The following is a 20,751-nucleotide window of genomic DNA, read 5'->3' as shown; positions in this document are numbered from 1 at the left end:
CTAACCGGTTTGACAGTAATTTAGCATATAGTTTAACATCATTATTTAGAAGGGAGATAGGCCTATAACTAGCACATTGGGTGGGGTTCTTCCCTTCTTTGGGGATTATTGTAATGTGAGCTTCAAGTGATTGAGGGGAAAAACCTACGGTGTCTGAAACTGCATTACAAGCCTTCAGAAATAAGGGGAGGAGGGATGTACCATAAGTTTTATAATAGCTCACGGGGAATCCATCCGGACCCGGACTCTTCCCGATTGGTGTAGCTGAAAGAGCCCCCTCTAGCTCTTCTAAAGTGAATGGTAATTCAAGTGAGGTTAGGGTGTCTTCCCCAAGTTTCGGGAAGCCAACAGAGGACAAATAGTCCCCTATAGTCTCCCGAAGAGTAGGGGGCAATCCCTTTGGTTGGTCAGGTCGCAGGTTGTAGAGGTTTGTATAGAATTCCTGAAAGGCTGCAGCAATCTGAGGAAAGGTAGAAGCCATGTTCCCTTTTGAGTCGCGTATAGAGTGAACGTAGGTTTGAGCTCTCTGAGCCCGAAGAGCTCTAGCTAACATAGAGCCCGGCTTGTTGCCCCACAAATAGTACTTGTGTTTACACTTGTTCATGTCTAGTTTGATCTTATTCTGAAGACATTTTTTAAAGTCTAATCTAGCTGCAGTGAGGTCTAGTAAGATGGATGGGTCCAATGAAGATTTATGGGCCAACTCTAGCGATTGAATTCGGGTAAGCAGGTATTGCCGCTGTGCCAGTCTCTCTTTTTTCAATTGTGAACCTAATTGGATGCATTTTCCCCTAATAACACATTTATGTGCCTCCCATATTGCCATGGCTGAGATGTCAGGTGTGTCATTGAGGGAGATATAGTCAGTGATGGCATTTTGTAACTCAAGTTTAAATCGGGGTCATGTATAAGGAGTTCGTTGAGCCTCCATGACCATGGTTTTGGGTGTGAATTAGGAGGGTTAATAGAGGCAAAAATTGGGGCGTGGTCAGACCATGTGATATTACCTATAAAACTATGTGGGAAATAGTGCAAAGATCTGTGATCTACTAGGAAGTAGTCTATACGGGTATATATGTCATGCGGGGGAGAGAAGAAAGTATAGTCTTTGGCAGTAGGATGGTGGATCCTCCAAAGGTCTATTAGTTGATATTCGTGAAGTATTTGTCGGATCTTCCTATGATCTCTCGACATAGGGCGAGAGGACTTGGAGGAAGAGTTCAGAGGGGGATCTAAAGGCCAATTGAGGTCCCCTCCAATTACCAATAAACCATCCTTAAAGGGTTCTATAAGACGAAGGGCTCTACCAATAAATTGTCTCTGACCACAGTTGGGGCATAAATATTGACAAAAGTATATTTTTGATTATAGATCTTACAATTTAAAACCTGACACCTGCCATCCAATAAGGAGTGATGAGAAGTTTCTGTAACAGGTAGTTTACGAGATAGAATAATTGCTACACCGAGAGATTTACTCAGAGGGTTATTACTGCAAAATGTGCACATGTGGGAAGTAATAGTTACCGAGTTTAGGAGACTTCAATTGTTTGAAATGCGTCTCTTGCACAAAAGCCACATCTACCTTGTCTGAACGTAGTTCACGTAACAACGTGGATCGCTTCTCAGGTATGTTCAGACCCTTGACATTAAATGAACAGATTTTAATGTCTGCTGAGGTCATGGAAGCCATAGGTAGAGTGGTAGTGTGAAGGAGGCATCAGGTTGGGGTCTTATATACCAGAATATAGGACCAGTGGATTTGCACCAAGAAAGAAACAAAAAGCCATCTAAATTATGACACCGGTTGGACAAGAAAGGGGGAAATAGAGAAAAAGAGAAGGAGTAGACGGAAAAAGAAGATGAAAAAAAAAAAAAGATAAGTATAACAATGATTAAGACAACATGCATATAAAGGAATACAGAAAGAAACTGTCCGCTGTTGGACGGCATGGGGACATACCATGAACCCATGCCCCAAGTCGGAGTGCGGAACGACCCAACTGGGGTCAGGTGGCGTGGGTCACCCCCGGAATGTTAGAATGTAAACAGAAATACATTCAAAAGGAACATGTAAAGGCAACAAGGCTAAGTATTATCAATAACATGGTATATTAAATATTGTCTCTCAATGCAGGAGAGGGGGACTACAACGGGAGGCTGGAAACAGAAACATTATTGAAAATAATATAGTATAGTATAGTGGGTAGGAGGCTGACTGCCCCGTAAAACAGTCTGGAAAGAACTTCGGACAGTCTCCCGCCCAGATACCAATAGCATATCGAGGTTAGAAAAATAACTACAGCACCTCAGGTATTGAAGAGTGTCTCCCCAGATTTCTGAGGGGAAGCAGCATCCTTACGATGCAGCGCAGGAGTCCACTGTGGTCTTGGGGCCGGAAGGGTTGGAGGATCAAGGCGAGAATATAGTTGAGACCATTCGGTATGTGTCGGTACAGGGATGTCAAGAGTCAAGCAGAATTTATCTAAGTCATCAGGCAATTGAAGAACAGCTTGGCGACCTTCGTGGGAGGCTTGGATACTTAGCGGAAACCCCCATCTAAATTGGATATTTCTCTGTTTAAGTGAATCTGTGAGTGGGGTGAGCATACGGCGTTGTTGAAGAGTGTTCCAGGAAAGGTCGGGAAATATCTGGATCTTGGAGCCATTGAATTCAATGCTATCCAGTTTACGAGCCTTGCTGAGAATTTCTTCTTTCACGTGGTGATAATGGAGACGACAAATAATGTCTCTGGGTGCCTCTGACCTGAGCCCTGTCAAATAGGATCGTGTTATCTGAGGGGGCTGCAGTAATATCATTGAAAACTTTAGTGAGGGCATCAGTTATGCCCGGGCCTTGTACATCCTCAGGAATTCCTCGTATACGTAAGTTATTACGTCGCCCCCTGTTATCCAAATCTTCTATTCAATGCTGCATTGCCCTCATCTCCTGTGCGTTTATGGAAACTATGTCTCGCAGTTTGTGCTGTGTGGAGGCAATGTCTCCCATGTTATCCTCTATATCAGACATTCGGTGTGCAATTTGAGTAATATCAGTCTGGAGAGTAGCGATTTCGGCTTTAACAGTGGCTCCAATCTTTTTTTCCAAATTAAAAAAGTCTTGTTTGGTAGAGGGTCATTTTTGGTAGGAAGGGAGCGTAGATGAGCCAGAACATCCGCCATTGTAACATCTCCCACCGTGTCAGGATTTGCGGATGTTAAAAGGGCCATGGTAATGGAGTTGTCCAGGGGTGGAGAAGGGGGTACAGATGAACAAGAGTCATCCCCGTGTGAGGCCTGGTCAGAGGCGAGATAGCGGTATAGACTCGACTGAGATGTTGCGTCGCCAGGCTTCTTGGCACCTGGGGTCTGCCCCGCTTTCCTAGTTTTTCCCATAAGAGAAATAGTAAATCAGAAAAGTCATACGCTCGAAAAGAAGGGAGTTGGGAGAAATAATGATTGAGAGAAACTTTGCCTGTATTGCAGGAGAAGGTGGCTTTCCAGGGGGTGGTCACATCGCCCCGTTCCCCATATCGTGTTGTTGGGGTGGTCAGGGGGTCATGGCCAGTAGGCGGCGAGCAGCCCGTAAAGGCCTACATAAAGCTAAGTCAGGAGCTGTTGTAAGGTGTACTGTCCACCACTAATTTAGTGTATGTCCATTAATACTTATAGGTAATGTTTCTCAGTGACACCTTGATTATTGCGACCACTGCAGTGTCAATGCTGAGGATCTGCTGTAGCCGTAGGAGCCTCCAGAAGTCAGTTTCTTATGCCTTTATTTATTTATTTTCTCTGTACACATTTATTAATCTGTTTTTCACTTTATTTCTCTATGGGGTGCCCTGATGTAAAGGAGGGGGGAAAGCACACAGGGCCACTTCAATCCCCTTGTCAATATTGGGAGTCCAGGAGCTATTGTGGCAGCGCAGCAGCCCTTTAATTAGGCTGAGGAGCTGGATCCAAGATGGCCGCTGCTGGAGAGAGAAGGCTGGTGTACCCTGGGGCCAATGTTCCCTCTAATTTTACGAAGGCTGTGTGCGGCTAAAGATTTTGGCTGTGCAACTTTGGAAGGAAATTTACATTTTTGTGCGTCACATATATATAACTGGAAAATGACATTCAGCATTTGTGTTAACTTTACTTCAAAATTATATTAAACATTTAAACATTCAAAACACAGCACACAATGTACTTAATGCGTGAAACACACATTAATTGAGTCCACAACTGCAAAAAGGGACCACTGCTGCTTTGTGCGCTCTGTTGTAATGTCTGTGCGCACGCTCGTCGAGGTGTGTGCGCGCGCACGCGCGCACAGCTTAGAGGGAACACTGCCTGGGGCCTTCCAGCAAAGCATCCAGAGCTCCGGGGGCCCCGATCAGGAAGTGAGGGGGAGGACAAGTGGGGGGGGGGGGGCTGGGGAGGTGTATAGCTCACCTCCAGGGAGAAGGGTTTGGGTCCCGGTGGTCTGCGCGCGTCCACGGCGCGGGTCTGGAGCTCAGGTCTCGGGCAGGCCCGGAAACCAGGCCGCGGCTCTGTGCACGGGGTAGGCCACAACAAGCAGGAAGGGGTTCCGCCCGTCCCCGGCTCTGCAGCACTCACCACCGTGGTCCGGAGGGGATCTCTGGAGGGTGAGTAGGCAGGTGTGTGGCTCAGACAGCGTGGGCAGCACCAACATTTGAGACGGCTGTTGGGAGCTCAGCAAGTATGCGGCCAGCTCCGCTCGCCGCCAGGCCACGCCCCCTCAGGCTACTGCATTCTTAATAATTGCATACACACTAACATTTGCTATTATTAAGGCAAAGGGCAGCTTTGCCTTTGTCTGCAACAAGAGCTGTCCTTTGCAATATGGCGTCTCTGGTCTTCCGTGTGCGCAGAGTCATATCCCTCAATTTAAGGCCATAGTAGGAACAGGATTATTGACTATTATATCACATATCAGCTGAGTGCTTTCCCAATAAGAGAGCCTGCTATTCCACCAATTTCCTGGTAATTGTTAATGCCATCGTACAAGTTGTCAGTTAATACAACATCAATATCATGAATGTATTGTTTTTAAAACTGTGTATTTATTAAATGTAATATTTTTATTATCCCTGAATGTGACTGTCCTTTTCCTCGAAAAAACAACCCAGCGCTGTGCACCTTTTTGTTGTGTCCATTGTTTATTAGGATTGACTCTCCCATTTTTTAGAGCTGCTTGAATACAGAGCTCATCTCAGCACCTGACAGGCTTCCAGGAGCCATCATCTCTTCTATTCTGAAGTTCTAGTCTCAGTCCGGAAGAATCGCAACAGCATTACCTCACAGCAGTGATGCTGTGAGTATACATGCACTGATAGGACTAGCATAGGCACCAATTAGATGCCCAATTTCAGCTGGGAGAGTGGTCACTCTCATTGCACCCCCCTTCTCCCTGGCTACACCAATGCCCTTAAGCCAGGGAATTTTTAGCATTTACCCCAAAATATATTTAGATACGCCGACGTTTAACCCTTGATTTGAAAGGAAGGAAATCATAGATTTGTAATACACATTGTTCCCCCAGAAATTGATCACATATCCTGCTAGTATGGTACACAACACTTTTGTTGGTAAGCTGCTCAATCAGAGGTCTGTCACTCAGGTGCCAAAAAGGGAGGGGTAATTCTGGCTAGGAAAACAACATTTTGTATCCCAATTGCACACTGAGTGAAAAATAACTACATAATAATCAGATAATACAGAGATCTTGGTTGCATATATCTGCAGATATAGGGCTAAGCCCCCAGGCCGTACGTCAAGGCATCTCTGTCACTGGGGGTACCTAATAGTGGGTATGGGTCTGGGGTGCCAGCACACAAATGAAAATTAGTAGGGTTTAATAAGAAGCACATAAGTGCTATGTAGGGAAGTGAAGGTGTGAAGTGAAGGTGTGATTATAATACAAAATATATACAATGTGATAGGAAAAAATAAGTGTTAATAAAGTGTTAGAGTGTGCTAACCTGGAGCAGACCAGCCCTACCAACACAGGGGGCACCACACTCCCAAACCCATCCCATTAGCAGAAACATATATGTCTGGGCTTAATAGCCCAGTGTAAGGCCACATGATAATGGCGTATAACACCTGAGAGCCAGCTTACCTAGAGATACCCCTGGCTTCTCCAATGGCACTCAGGAGTCACTGGGGGTGACAGAGATGCCTTGATGTACGGCCTGGGGGCTTAGCCCTATATATGCAGATATATGCAACCAAGATCTCTGTATTATGTAGTTATTTTTCACTCAGTGTGCAATTGGGATACAAAATGTTGTTTTCCTAGTACGGTACACAGCCTGGCAGCTACTTATGATGATTACCATGTATGGCTGTGTGTGGTATAGTATATACATCATCATCATCATCGGCGGCGGCTGCCAGTCTGTGTGTGGTATAGCTATTGATAATGTGACGTCAAGGCAACTATTAGTGTCAGTATTTCAAGATGATATAGTGACAGTCTGTGTAAATTTGTTTCCCTAGACTAGAGATGGGTATACCTTGACAGGAGCCTATAACTAGGCATAGAAACTCCATGCTGCAGCAGCAGTACAGACCCCACCCTGCCAAGATGGCACAGCAATCTATACTGTATATAGATTCTACATGCAAAGAAATTAAATTCCTGGGGTTAATGGAAAATCACACTGCCCAGATACAGCCGGGCATGCATATAGATTCATATGCATGCCCGGCTGTGTCTCAGCAGCCCAACCGTCCATTACCCCCAGGAATTTCATTATGGGGTCATTTACCCCTGTCTTAAGCTATTCTATTGGAAAAGTAATATGAATGGCATTGGCTAGAGACGACAAAACAGATTAGCACCTCTTGTTTATAGATATAAAATAATAACTTCAATATGCCAGTTAAGCAGTTAATTAGTCGGTTCTATCATTATTGCCAAGAAAGCCAGAATACAGCTTTTGACATAGAAAAGTAAAACAAGATGTGTCATTAAGTTGAGAAACAGATTGCAAAAATGCTAGAAAAAAAAACATTTTATCCAAGCTGGCATCAGTAGAAAAAAACATACACTGCTTCACTTAAAACTGTGTTTATAGGCAGTCTGATCATTTTCCTAGGCAAGCACTATAATGGGAAAAGATGCCTGAATTGGTTGATTCATACACAGGAGTCAGTGCTGTCACAACAGCCTGCTTATGTAGGCCAGTTTTCTGACCTCTCATAAAGGACACTATGTGAACAAAGTAAAACAAGCTTTATATTTCTGTAATGTAGTATCGGAATAACATTGTACTGTAACAGTATCAGAATATTAGGTGAACACCAAACAAATTTACCTTCATGTTTCATTAAAAAAAAAAATCAGTTTTGATATTTATTGGTCTTTTAAAACAACTGTAATCACCACTGTGAGAGGCTTAAGCTAAGCGGAAGGAAGGCCCTACCATGCCCTTTGCACCAAACAACTGTATCCATGAGCAATGAAAGGCTTAAGGCCCCCCATGTACAGGGCTGCCATAAGAAATTGTGGGGCCCAGGTCTGATTTCTAATTCTCCTCACTTACTGCCCGGCTCTGGTGGTCACTTGGGAGGGAGCGAACCGCACGCCAGGCAGGGAAGAGGAACTGCATGGGTTTTCAAAGATGGCGAGTGCTAGAATGAACACTAAATATGTGTGCGCTATATAAATAACTGATAATAAATATTATTTTCTACAAATAGCCTTTAACTAGCATTCCCAGTATGTAATGGAGAGGAAGACAATGACAGGAAATAGATTGTGGTGGGGGATGGAAAAGTAAGTGAGAAGTAGAGGGTGAGGCACATTTACACACACAAACATACACACGAGGGTTAATTTTTGTTGGGCGTCAATTAAACTACCAATATATTCTTGGATTCTGGGAGAAAAATGAAGTACCTGGAGGAAATCCACACAAGCACATGAAGTAAACTCCACAAAATTAGGGCCATTGTGGCAATATAACACACAACCTCAGTGAGACAGTAATGCTACCAATTACATCATCCACAGTACCCAATTCCAAAATTGGTCTAATGACTTACATTTGTCACAATCACATAAATTTCTTGAAACTGAAACCAAACGACTAGTGTATCCTACCTAAAGTATACTTCCGAAGGTCTCACTAGTGTCATTTACCTTCTGGCTTTGCATCGGCTGCAGCATGTCGCATGTTTTTCAACTGATGTTGTGCTCTTTGCAGTTTCTGTTCTGCACTAAATAACTTGAAAACAAAATTAAATATATTTGTACAGTGTGTCTATTATGAAACAACGGAGTATGTAAAACAAATTACATAATATAATGTCATTTCTTGCTTGAATGATCTAATATTTGATTCTATTTCCACTAGAATATTAGCCTTTTGCAGGATGTCCTTTCAGACTTTCATGAGCTGATGAAGGTCCTTTGAGTCTACATTTTTGACGCGCATTACACTATCCATGGCGGTTATCATATAATATTTATATCATTGCACTTGATTTGATACATTTAATAACAGTGATTTTGTCTCCCACAACTTCTGCATCAGAATAGAAGCATTACACATTAAACAAATTTCGGGGTCAGATGATGTACTTTATAATGTGATTTACTTTTGCAGTGCTAATTACCAAGATGAAATAGAGTTTAGAAAATGTCTTTCGACAGAATTATATTTATGCTTGAGTTGTTTGGCTGCTTTGGTTTCTGTTTTTTGTCTATTTATTGCACTTGAAAATAACAAAGTGGGACTGGCGTGGCGGATGTAAGGCGGCTCTCACTGTAGCTCTATAGCTGATCCACCGTGTCACCCTGCTAGAGCCTCTTCAGCTCACCAAACCAGCCAGCAAACCTCCTGTTCTGGTTCCAGAGTGCAGCGGGCGCCATTTGGACAAGTTTTGTCCAGCCAGATGCCCGTAAAACACTCAAGATCACGGACTGAAGTGGACTGTGTTGTGGCTCACAAAATGGCTGGTGCAGCCACTCCAGACACTGAGACAAGCACCATCAGCCGCCAAAAGGTGACCCTCCCACCCTTCATCTCTTTAAAACCTCTGCACACTTCAAACTTTACCACCCCAAAACTCCTTACAAGATGATGCCCAGCTGTGTGGGAAACTGTACAGTCTCCCACACAGCTTTTTGTTTTTCCTTTTCCCCTTATTGTGTTTTGTTAATGCGCTTGTTTTGGAGTCTGGTTCAGGTGAGGATACTTTACATCTTGCTATTTGATATAGGTCTTCCTTTAAGGTTGGCTCATGAAATGTGGGTGGTATCCATTCCTCAATCAAACGGAAGAAACTATTACTATATTTAAATAAACACAAATTAGATTTATACCTCCTACAGGAAACAAACCTGTTGTACCCAAAAATAGACAAATTATCCACTGTTGGGTAGACAGTTGTTGTGGCTGCTCAATATGCCACGAAGGCACGGGTTGTGGTCTTCCTGGTGAGAAAACAATGGATGCTAGAAATTCTACACACGCATACTGAACCTGAGGGCAGATATATACTGTAATAGCTGATTTTGATCTATTTACCTCTCTTTGTTATTTATAACATTTATGTCCCTAATGCCCATTCTAAATCATTCTTCTGTATTTTGTTGACAAAATGAAGCTCATATATATCCAGCCGTTTGATTTTGGGGGGGTGATTTCAATATTATATCTTCCAAATTTATAGATTCTAATTCCTCTTCCAGATCCCCTCCTAAGCTTTGTGCACCTTTTATAGCTGAACGGCTTGCATTCATTGATCTATGGAGAGCATTACACAATACTGAAAAAGATTTTCCATATATATCTGCTGCTCATGGCTCGCTATCAAGGATTGGATGATCTTCTTTTGTCTGACTCAGTTTTCCCAAATGTAATTGATGCACAGATTGAACCAATGTTTCTCTCCGACCACTCCTTCATCTGGGTGTCCTTTTCGACCAACTTAGATGTTGGCTCTGGCACATTTCCTCTCATTTCACAGCAAATTAGATTTATGTTGGGAGGACTTCAGACTTGAAAACATATCCGTATTATAATCAGACCCTTTCCTCTTTTGGCATCTTCTAAAGCTGGGATCAGAGGATGTATAATAAAATATGTCTCCCAAAGAAAGAAGGAATATTCCTCCTCATATAAAAAACTGCAATCCCAATTGACTTCCAAGCCTACAAAACATCCCCTTCTGGTACCACTAAATCTCTATATAATGAATCCAAACATAAATTTGACAGCCCGTCTTAGCGTTTATGGGGGGAGAAACGTACATTTTATAAGGACCATAGGTTTTATAAATTCGGTAATAAAGAAAGGTCACCTGCTATCTAACCTATTAAAAAAACTCTGCGTCTTTGCCCATTATTCAATCTATCAACTGCAAGGATGATTCTTATGCTACCATTGATAAGGATATCACTAATTTATTGAGTGACAGTCGAAAGGTCAACAGTCAAAAAGTTGACGAGTTTTTCCCGTTTTCTTTAACCAACTTGTGCATATGCTACCATCCACTTGGGCGTGGAAGGAGAATATAATAGTGTGCCGAGCAACGCGAGGGGACGGGGTACACGGATAGGATTTCCATGTCGACTTACGGCGAAATTTGGGACAAAAAAAACCTTGAAAAGCTCATGTTGACCTTTTGATCCAATACCTTTAGTGGTCAACCCAATATATGACAGTATTCATAGTGTCCACCCTATGACCCATACCCATCTAAAAGGAACCAGACAGGGATGTCCACTGTCCCTGCTTTTATTTGCATTACCAAAAGAGCCCTTAGCGATCATCCTTCGCAAGATGCCTGAATTCCAAGGCGTGACTGTGGGGCCCAATCATTGACTCCCTAGATCTATCGCAGCAACAACATGTGTTAATTCAAATAAGGTTAACAAAGTGTTTCTTCTTCAGACAGATTGCACACATTTATTGATACAACTGATGGTCTTATTCTTTTGCTTAAATACACTACACCTTACATTCCATAAATTGCGTTATTTTTTTAAATTGAGTGTTATTGGAAGAACTCCACCGGACCATGTGCCCGATTCTGACCTGATCGCTGGGCTGCAAGATTTCAGATCCCAGCGATCAGGTAAACTCTGTCCCAGCATCCGCACTTACCCCTCCCATATGCACGGCTGCAAAAGCGATCACAGCTGTGCACACGAGGGGAAAACCATTCAAAACTACTCACCATCTAAATATTTTCCCCTCTCGTGGCAGCGCCGAGTAAGTCTGATGATGTGAGCAGCCCTCCCTCCCAAAGGCCAGGGAAAGCCTGTGTCTCCGCCCCCAAATGCCTGCGATGGTATGCCTTCAGTGGAACCATACACGTGCTCAGCCATTCTATAATTGGCAGGGCTGGGTTTTTGCAGCCCTGCGTGTCAATTTGAATCGGGCCCTATATCTCTGCTTCCAATTCCCCCTTTTTGAGTTTCTTTATTCCCTTTTGTTATTGATACTTTTTCTAGTTTTATATGTCCTACATACTATATGACATTTTGTGGATATATAATAATAATTTTCTGGATACATAATAATCACTGACTTTTCCTATAATGTTTAATCAATCCAATATAAATCTTTGCATTATCGCACTGCTGAGTGTTGTTATGTATTGTATCTTCACATGCTGCAAATTTGTTTGTGTGAATAGAATTTCTTTATTTGAAAAACCCAATAAATAAATATATATATATATATATATATATATATATATATATATATATATATATATAAATATATATAAAAAGAAGCGGTAAGCTACCTGATTTCTTTGCTCCTGCTTCTGCAGAGCCAGAGAGTCAGCCCTTTCCTTCTCAACTCGCAGCAGACTTGCTATTTCAAGCATTCGTTGATGATTCTGAACGGTCTCCACCTACAATAAATGATCAAGTGGTGCAAGTTACTGTGAAATTCTTCAGAAAATAAGTAGGCAATATCATGTGTAATACAAGTCCCTCTAAGCATTTCCTCTTCATGTCATGTCAAATACTCCTAGCAGCTGACAGCAAGGTATTGGTGTCAAGATCTGTAAAAGCTTTGGCCTTCGGCCTAAGGAGATTCCCTTTCTGACAGTTGCATTTTCACCTCCCTTACTGAAACAGCAACATGCTGGTCCTAATCCGTGTTTGCATTCCTCCGGCCAACAATCTTGACATTGAAATGTTAAGTATCAGATATATCCTCACCCTTTTTTTAAGACGTTCAACTCTCTTCATTAGTTGATCCTTTTCCTCTTCCATTGCACTGATGTCCTGCAGACAGAATAATGATTACATGTAAAACACATATCTTGTTTTAACAGTTTTACATTCCAAGAGATTGAACTGTTCTGCATAAATCAAAATCAATTGTCTGTTGTGAACCTTGCTCACGCTATTGTTATTTATTTAGTTTGCAAAATGTGAAACAAAAACACAGTGATTTACATGGGATTTGCATGGCCAGCAAATCACCAGTTCCATAAGCAACAATGAATTCTAATCGGTGTAGCTAGCTTGCACCCTTTAGGTTACTGCCAGAGGGAGCACATAAAACAATGTGATTGGCTGCCTAATACGTAACCAAAACAGAACAAACAAAACACAAGGCAAGGATAGCTCTCATTAGTTCTAATATTATATAAACATGTTCTTTAGTTTCTTTAACTAAACTTTATAGCAATCCCTAAATATACAATTCCTAAGAAATTTCCATTTTATCAGTGTAGACAAGAACAAATGTTGACACAGTCAATGACCACCCTACTAGAATGTCGACATGATGCAAGTCAACATTACGACCATGTTTTCTATGTCCGTTCTTTCTTTAACAAAAAAACAATAAAAACTTGTTTTTCAGTTTTGTAAATCTAATTAAAAAAAATCAAATGAATATGAATACATGACGCAGACTTTACCCGTCTTATCTCTGCAGTAGAAAATCCAGAGGATTTCAGTAGTTCACACTCTTTATGAAGACTTTTGAAGTTCTCCATCAGATCTTCATACTGAAAAGAAAATATGTTAACAGTTATCTCCATGGACTACAACATAATAATCTGTGAAGGCAATAGAAAAATGAAGGTGTTCAAAAGTCTACAAAGTTGCTCAAATTAAACACATATTTTATTAATAATGTCCTGCCAAACCGCCCCCCATATTGCCTTCATTTTTACAATATACCCCTTTGACACGCAGGATGATACCAAAATCATTATCCATTCTTTTACTTGAACTCTGTAATATTCACATGTCCTTCCTCTTACCAGTCTATCCTTACTCCAAAACCTTCCAAATTCTTTTTGGCCACTTCCTCAAACTTTATCACTCCCTCTCTTCCTCCTCTTGTTTGTGTTCCTTAAGGTACTAACTCCTGCCTTGGTGATGTCATCAGCTTCTCTGACCTACAATACCACCTTTATGCTGATGACACATATATCTACTTTTCTTCAACTGATCTCTCCCTCTTCACCCTTGCTCTCATCTCTTTCTCTCATACATCTTTCTGGATGTCCTAGTGTTCTTTTAAGCTTGACATGTGCAAGACAGAGTTGGTCCCCACCCCTACAACAGACCCACATTTCTCTCACATCGGTCACTCAAGTCTGCTGTCTGTGGGTCAACCTTGACAACTCCCCCTTTTATTAGCTAAATTCATGCTATCATTAAATCCTGCCACGTTAACCTATACAATATCTCGAGAATCACATCCTTCCTGACCAAGGAAGCTAGCGATGGGTACATTTATCAATGACACACATTTTGTCAGAATTAAGTAAGAATAGTATTATCGACACAATTTACCAATGTACACCTCGCAGGAGAGAACTTGCGAAAAACCATCTTTCCAGAAATGTAAACAATCCATTTAGGATTCAGTGTAATTTGGCTTTGAAAATATTTCTATATTTTGCTTTTTTTTGTACTACTGAACACTGAATTCAACTCTGCATAATCACCCTCACATTCAAAGTCAAACCTACACCTTTCCTCTAACATCTCCGAACTGTCCTTCTTACCATCTTAGATTTGCATCTTATCTGTGTCTTACCACTCCGCAATTCTTCTGGCAAGCATTCACCTGTACTGTTCCCTACATCATGAATTTGCTACTCCAGCTGACCAAACACTCTACAAATATTCAAGATTTCAAGCTTGTGACTTGTAAAAGACATAAGTTCCCTTATCAGACATGTGTAACATGTAAAACTATTAAATGCAGAGAGGATTTATTTATTATTTACAGTTTCTTATCTAGCGCAGCATATTCCATTGCGGTTTACAATTGGAAAGAACAGTGATTAAACAAACTGGGTAGAAACAAACCGACATAAAGGTAGGAGGGCCCTGCTTGCAAGCTTAGATGTGACCTTTTCACTGGGAATGGAAGAGGAAAAAATTTGACAGCATATAAGAACCCCTTGTTCCATCTAGTCTGCCCAAGTACAAGCACATTCTTACATACTAGGGTTAATTGTTTTATTGGAAGCCAAGTAACCTGCCTGTATATTTTGCGATTGTGGAAGAAAACTGGTGTACCCAGAGGAAACACATGCAAGAATATGCAAACTCCTTCATAAACAAGAAAATAACACCTGTGGTACAGATGGAGCACCTCTAATTCAGCGCTGGGAATCGTCGGATTCCCTGCACCGACAGAGAGGCGTTCCAACCGATGGGGACCTGCGAGCGTCTGACACGCACGCGTGTACCCTGCACTCGGCGGCAGGACCCCTGCCCGTCTCCGCTTCAGTGAGACGGGCAGGGTTGGGGGGGGGGGGTACGGGGAGGCAGCGGAGAGTTCCGTCGGAAAGGGGCACGCGAGCGTCTCATGCGCATGCGTTCCCTTCCGGCAGATAAGGCAGGCTGGCGGTTGGCGATTCTATCGCCAGCTATATACCACAAGATAGTAGCCAAAGTAACACACAGAATTGGACACATTTCATATGAACCCTTTGAGTGCCAAAATGATGTATGTACACTTATTGGAACAGAGACTGTAATGACATTGCATTCAAATACATATAATTGAACCCTTTGAGAGCCAACATCTGTGAGAGATGTGCAAACTATCTGCTAAAAATGTCAGCATCGCTCACATTTGTTATATAAATCCAAATAAAAAAAATGTTGTGTAAACAAAGATTATATTTCCTATAAAAGGTAAACTTTACAGGTCATTATGATAAATAAAAACGTTTCCTTGGCAATTTTCACACCTATTTTGACAAATTCAGTTGGCATTCAAAGGGTCAAACAATAACCAAGCTAGTATATGGATTAACAATAACCAAGCTAGTATGTAGATAAATATCAATTTATTTCTACAACTATGTTTAAGTATATTTTTTATGAGGTATTTGGCATTTAAATACATCTTCTTCTGCTTCAGACTACCCTGCAAACAGCATGCTGGGCAGCCTTCCAGCGATCTTGATAACAGTCTGAAAATGATAAAATTGAGAAGACGCTCCAACATGGATTTCTGGGAAATGTCATCAGGAGAGAGGATTGCTTAGCAGCAATCCCCAAAGCATATCACAGACAACTACATATTAAACATAGTTATGCAGAAGGGTGAGATATAAATGATCGATGATGAATGGTGATTTAAAATAAATGGAGAAAGTAATGTTATTACATGAATACAATCCTGCAGTACTAATAGTCCTTATTATTGGACTCCATAATTCTAATTATAGTAAACACATAATCTAAAACCTGCCCTGCATCCTTAAAGAGAGCAGGAAACAATTTGTTCTGCACAGCCTGTTATTTGGAAGTGTAGGCATGATTTGGTATTAACGCCAACAGACAGAGAACCCTTGTGGTGGAGCGTAGGCGCAGGGAGGCGGGTGAGCTATACAATTCACACCAACTGCAGCCTGTACTTTCTGACCACTATAGAACATGCTCCTGTTGTTTTTTTAAGATTGGATAACCCAAAATCTTGCGCCTACTGTGTTTTTTTAAATCTTTTTAATTACATTTTTCTCATAAGGTTTAACCCTTTAGATCAAAGATGGACAGCATGTGTTCATTTAGTCACAAGTCAGTCAAATCTAAATCTATATATGTACAGAATCTTAATGATAAGGAAAAAAAAAGTTTTGATTCACTGATATCAACAGAAAAGACTCCCAAATGTATGCATGATCAATAATATATTGATCAACAAATTCCAATGATTCCCCTATTAAGCTCCTATAATTAATATTTCAAGTGCCATGGCAGCCTGACGATGAGATTTGTCAAGTCCTGCACTATAATCCAAAATAGCGTTACAAAAATAAGCCAACAAAATACATTATCTAAATAAAGCTGCGATTAACCGGAAATGATATTAGATATTAGAAAAGAGTGGACTTAAGGTTATGATGGGGAGATTGTAGTGGAAAATACAAAAATACACTAAGAAGATATTTCAAAATCTATTAAATCTAAAACACAGATTGAAGAATCTTCGTTTCCTTTAAAGTAAGCTCTTATGTGCAGAACCCACATGTGCTTTTCCTACCTTACTTCTACCATAATCTCCTCCTCACAGCCTGCAATGGCAGCTAACCCTTCTGATCTGCCCCCTAGCAGCTTACTTCAGTCAAGCATTACGACTTCCGCTGAAGAAATGTTTCTACACCACACCCATGTACTGCAATGCTCCATAAGTAACTTCTTTCTTGTTCCGTACTTTATAAAGATGCTACCGACTCCTTGTAGTACCATATAAATAAATGGAAATAATGCCTTAACACCCCTTCAGAAATGGCACCATTACTCAAAGAAGTGTCTGGCAAACCCTATGTTATTTGCTGAGAACAGGCACAGGACATCCTAGAACAGCATCAGAGTTTGGATTTATTTTCTAACCCTCTATAAACAAAAAATGGCAGAACTGGACTGGGTGCTGTGCGTACCACCACTACTTTATCTGTGCCGTTTTTATAAATTGACCCCCAAAATATCCAAGCATATTATGCACTGGCGGATTTAATGTACATCAACTTCTTGTTCCCAATAAACACTTCAAAACCATTTTAGGGTTGATTCTGAGTTGGGACAGATATGGCAGCTGCAGCCTACTGAGTATTATTCTAGCGCAGGTATTCATGTGTCTGCAGCAGCCATTATTAGTATCAGGACCTGTACTCACTTCATGCTGGATTCATTCATCCAATCACCACCTGCAAGCTACAAACCAGCATGTACAGTAGATGGCTACCACTTCTGAGGGATGGAGCCCTTCTGTGCATTTGTATTGCCACAGTTACAGCCCAGAAACACTCATTTCACAGAAAGTGGTCTGTATAGATCAATCTAACCACACTTGTAAATACCATCAATGGTGCAGTGGTACGATATCAGTGACTGCATCCTTAAAGAGAGCAGGAAACATTCTGTTCTGCACAGCCTGTTATTTGGAAGTGTAGGCATGATTTGGTATCAAGACCCGTAGCCATTTCCACTTGAATCCAACACAGTATCAGACTCTTGTTGGAAAAAGTCTGGTGGGCATCTCAATACAAATTCAGATAGCTCCGGTATTTGCATATTTCCTCACATCCACTATGTACAGTGTCGGACTGGGGCATGAAGGGCCCACCGAGGGAATGCAGTAATAGGGGCCCATGTTTAGGGGTGTGGTCAGTCTTTACACTGGTTAGTCTAACTGTTAGAGTGCATGGTCCGGGCCGCGTAACAACTCCAGCGCTCGCTTCTAAGTAAAAAATAACTGGCTCCTATGCCCTCCTGTCTACCTGAGACCGCTTCAGAGGAGAATAGTCTCTTTGTCATTAGGAAATTGGGACCTGAAAAATTACTGGAGATTATATTTGAGGGAGGACAGGCACTGGTTAGTGTTTATCACTGTATGCTGTGGCAGGAAGAGTAGGATCCTGGAGACATACCATAAACGGTGGAGAATACAGAGCACTCACTATCGGCAAGAAAGTAACTGTGGAGAATAGCTCATGGCCCAGTGTTCCAAAAAAAAATTAGTAGCCGATACACTGTTGCCCCTATCCCCTTATCAGCAGCGTCATTAGCTGTGGCACCAAGAAAGTCACAATGTACAGTGGACAAGATGGACCCCAATCGGCAAGTGACTGAGGACAACTCAGCAGCTCCCAAACACTGGGCACGTTCCCAGAGTGCAAAGAAATGGGGGGTGCCATGCGGACATGTCACGTGATACAAAGCCACGCCTATTTTTCCCCCATGCTCACATTCGGCACACTGACAGATTCCATGGGGAGTACAGGTAATAAATAAAGACTACTGGAATATCGCCTGCAGACAGTCACCACTGTTTGCATTAATGCAGCATCTCGTTGCAGTAATAACTGCTATCTTATACAATAAAAACATTTTAGTTCAAGAGATTTTTTAAATTTACTTACTTACTGGGAGTCTAACCAAGAAAAAAATGCTTTGGCCCTCCATTCAAAGTCATTTCCTTAATACGACACTTCAAGAAAAGAAAAAAGGGAAGAGCCTCTGCTTTCCTTAGGTATCCCCATGGCTGCTCTCCATTTGGAACCCTATTTCGTGTTTTGCGGTCGTGTCTGCGGCATTGATTTTTCTTCTTTTTGGCAGGAAGCGCTTATGCTTATCGAACCTTTTATCACTTAGATTTTGTCTTTAAACAAATACATGACTGTTGTTTAAACGTTCTAGTCTTTCTTTTTTGAAGTTTTTACTGACTACCTTCAGGTCATTCTGAGGTCTACAAAACAACATTTCTGTGCCTGCTTGCATTCATATACTGCATACAGATATTACATAGAGGGATTATGTCTTTAACAACATGATTATAATTATACATAAAAATATACCTGGTTGTTAGTCTCAGATACTATGTCATCCTGAAGAAACTCTGCAGGTACCTCCAGTTTAACCAGAAAACGTGACAAATACGCCCTCTTCTTTAACTCGCCCGTTTTCTGCAGCAGCCAGCATAACAATGGGTGAATAACGGGTTTGCTTCCAACAACTAGACCTTGGCGAAACGTACTCCTGAATATAGAAAGATTTAGAAAGGTTAATACATAAAATTTACTATAATGGGGTTTATTCAATGCTGCCGGCGAGGGGGTTGTATGGCGAGGATGGCTTTGTTTCAGCGAGGATCCTCGCCGCAAATGCAGCTGCATATAGTGGCGAGCCTCGCTGTTTTGACGGCTGCACTCGCCCTTTCCACCTCTCTGAAAAGAACCAGCAAGGTGGAAACGGCGAGTGGTGTCAGTGCAATGGGTACATATCAATATATGCTTTTAGGAATGATGGTACATATGCATGGGAATATACACTATTACAAACATAAATCAATTAAAAATGGTTTTATTTCGAATAATTGGATACAAAAATAAAAGGGGAGAGATAGGATAGATAATAAATTAATAATATATATTTATATATCTTAAAAATGTATAATACTGGCATACAACATAAAATACTTTGGACAACATATATGTGTATGGACAGTAGACACGCTAATTGCATTGTACTCTTTATGCCTTTGAAACTGAAATTGGCCTAAAATATGCACCCAACGTGCTGGAGCTCACCCAACAAGAATATACTGTATATAGAAAAATTACAAAGAGAACAGGCTGAAGTAAGTTAAAAGAGGAAAACAAATGGGATGGAGGAGGGAATAAATGGTAGGGGGGAGGGATGTAATGCCCCCAGTATGGGCCACTGATGTATAATTAGACTATATTTAAAAGAGAAAACACCTGTCCAAAGGGAAGACATAATGTGGGAAATATTCCACTGAGCAGCTGCACTGAGGATATGAATTGCCAGTTTATCAGCTGATCTATCTACACAGAGCCTCCAAAATTGTGTCCTTTTAGAACTTGAACACTAAACATGTAGGAACCCTATTCCATACAACCCTATTCCATACAACCACTTCATTGTTGAGAAATGGAACAAATACCTTGTATAGTCTGGTTGGACACTTTAGTACATATCCCCATTTGTTCTTGCACTACGCGATTTGGGCCTGATTTCACTTGGCTTGGGACGAGAAATCGGGTGAAATCGCCTGAATCGCAAGTGTATGACATCCGATTGTATCTGATGTCGGAGTTCGGAAAGACTGCACATAAGATAAATCTTATGTGCTGCTGTCAGTGGTACATTGTGGCTGCTGTGTCAGTGGCCCCCCAGTCTTTTGAATAGGATTTTTCAAATCTGCTGCGCCCCCACCTGCAGCTACCCAGGCTTAAACGTAACAAATTGCATGCAATTTATCACATGTAAAAAAAATGGCACATCACGCGTCAAATGTCAAATCTAGTGAGCTCTTCCGGGGAGCTCAGTGGAAGTCGGGTCCTTAGGACAAGTTGGTCTAATGTATGGGGGGCCTTTAGCCATTTATATTGAGTGAAATGCTGTGCTATTATTTTCCTGTACACCAGTTAATATTGAAAATGTAGAGAAAAAAGGAGATCCTTATTTAATATTACTTGTTGATGGGAGGTATCGTTTTAGATCAAAACAGGGTTTCCATTGGTAACACAGCACACTCTACTGGTTGATCTGTGGAACAACACATCAATTGTGTTTGAATTGTGTTTAGAGCGGGTATGGGTCATAGGGTCAACAGTTAATAGGTCGACCACTATTGGTCAGCAGACAAAAGGTTGACACATGAAAAAAGGTTGACATATTAAGTCAACATGGTCAAAATGTTGACATGGAAAAGTTTTTTTGTGCCTAGGTAGACATGGACACATTATAAGTGTATCACCTGTGCTGG

At 41.4% G+C, this 20,751-nt stretch overlaps 1 protein-coding gene across 1 annotated transcript in view; it reads right to left on the bottom strand.

The window, feature by feature from the left end:
* Nucleotides 1-20,751, bottom strand: part of IFT81 (intraflagellar transport 81) — a 121,765-nt gene that overhangs the window by 85,502 nt on the left and 15,512 nt on the right. The window contains exons 4-8 of the mRNA XM_083151380.1: nucleotides 18,818-18,998; nucleotides 12,905-12,994; nucleotides 12,195-12,260; nucleotides 11,771-11,881; nucleotides 8,154-8,238 (exon numbers count right to left, since the gene is read on the bottom strand). Of these exons, the coding sequence (XP_083007506.1) occupies nucleotides 8,154-8,238; nucleotides 11,771-11,881; nucleotides 12,195-12,260; nucleotides 12,905-12,994; nucleotides 18,818-18,998 (533 nt within the window). The remainder of the gene's footprint in view (nucleotides 1-8,153; nucleotides 8,239-11,770; nucleotides 11,882-12,194; nucleotides 12,261-12,904; nucleotides 12,995-18,817; nucleotides 18,999-20,751) is intronic.

This window comes from Crinia signifera, chromosome 1, assembly GCF_055691185.1.
Source record: "Crinia signifera chromosome 1, ASM5569118v1, whole genome shotgun sequence".
Taxonomy (NCBI): domain Eukaryota; kingdom Metazoa; phylum Chordata; class Amphibia; order Anura; family Myobatrachidae; genus Crinia; species Crinia signifera.
The sequence above is the reverse complement of the archived record's forward strand: the minus strand, read 5'-3'. Positions and strand labels throughout refer to the sequence as shown.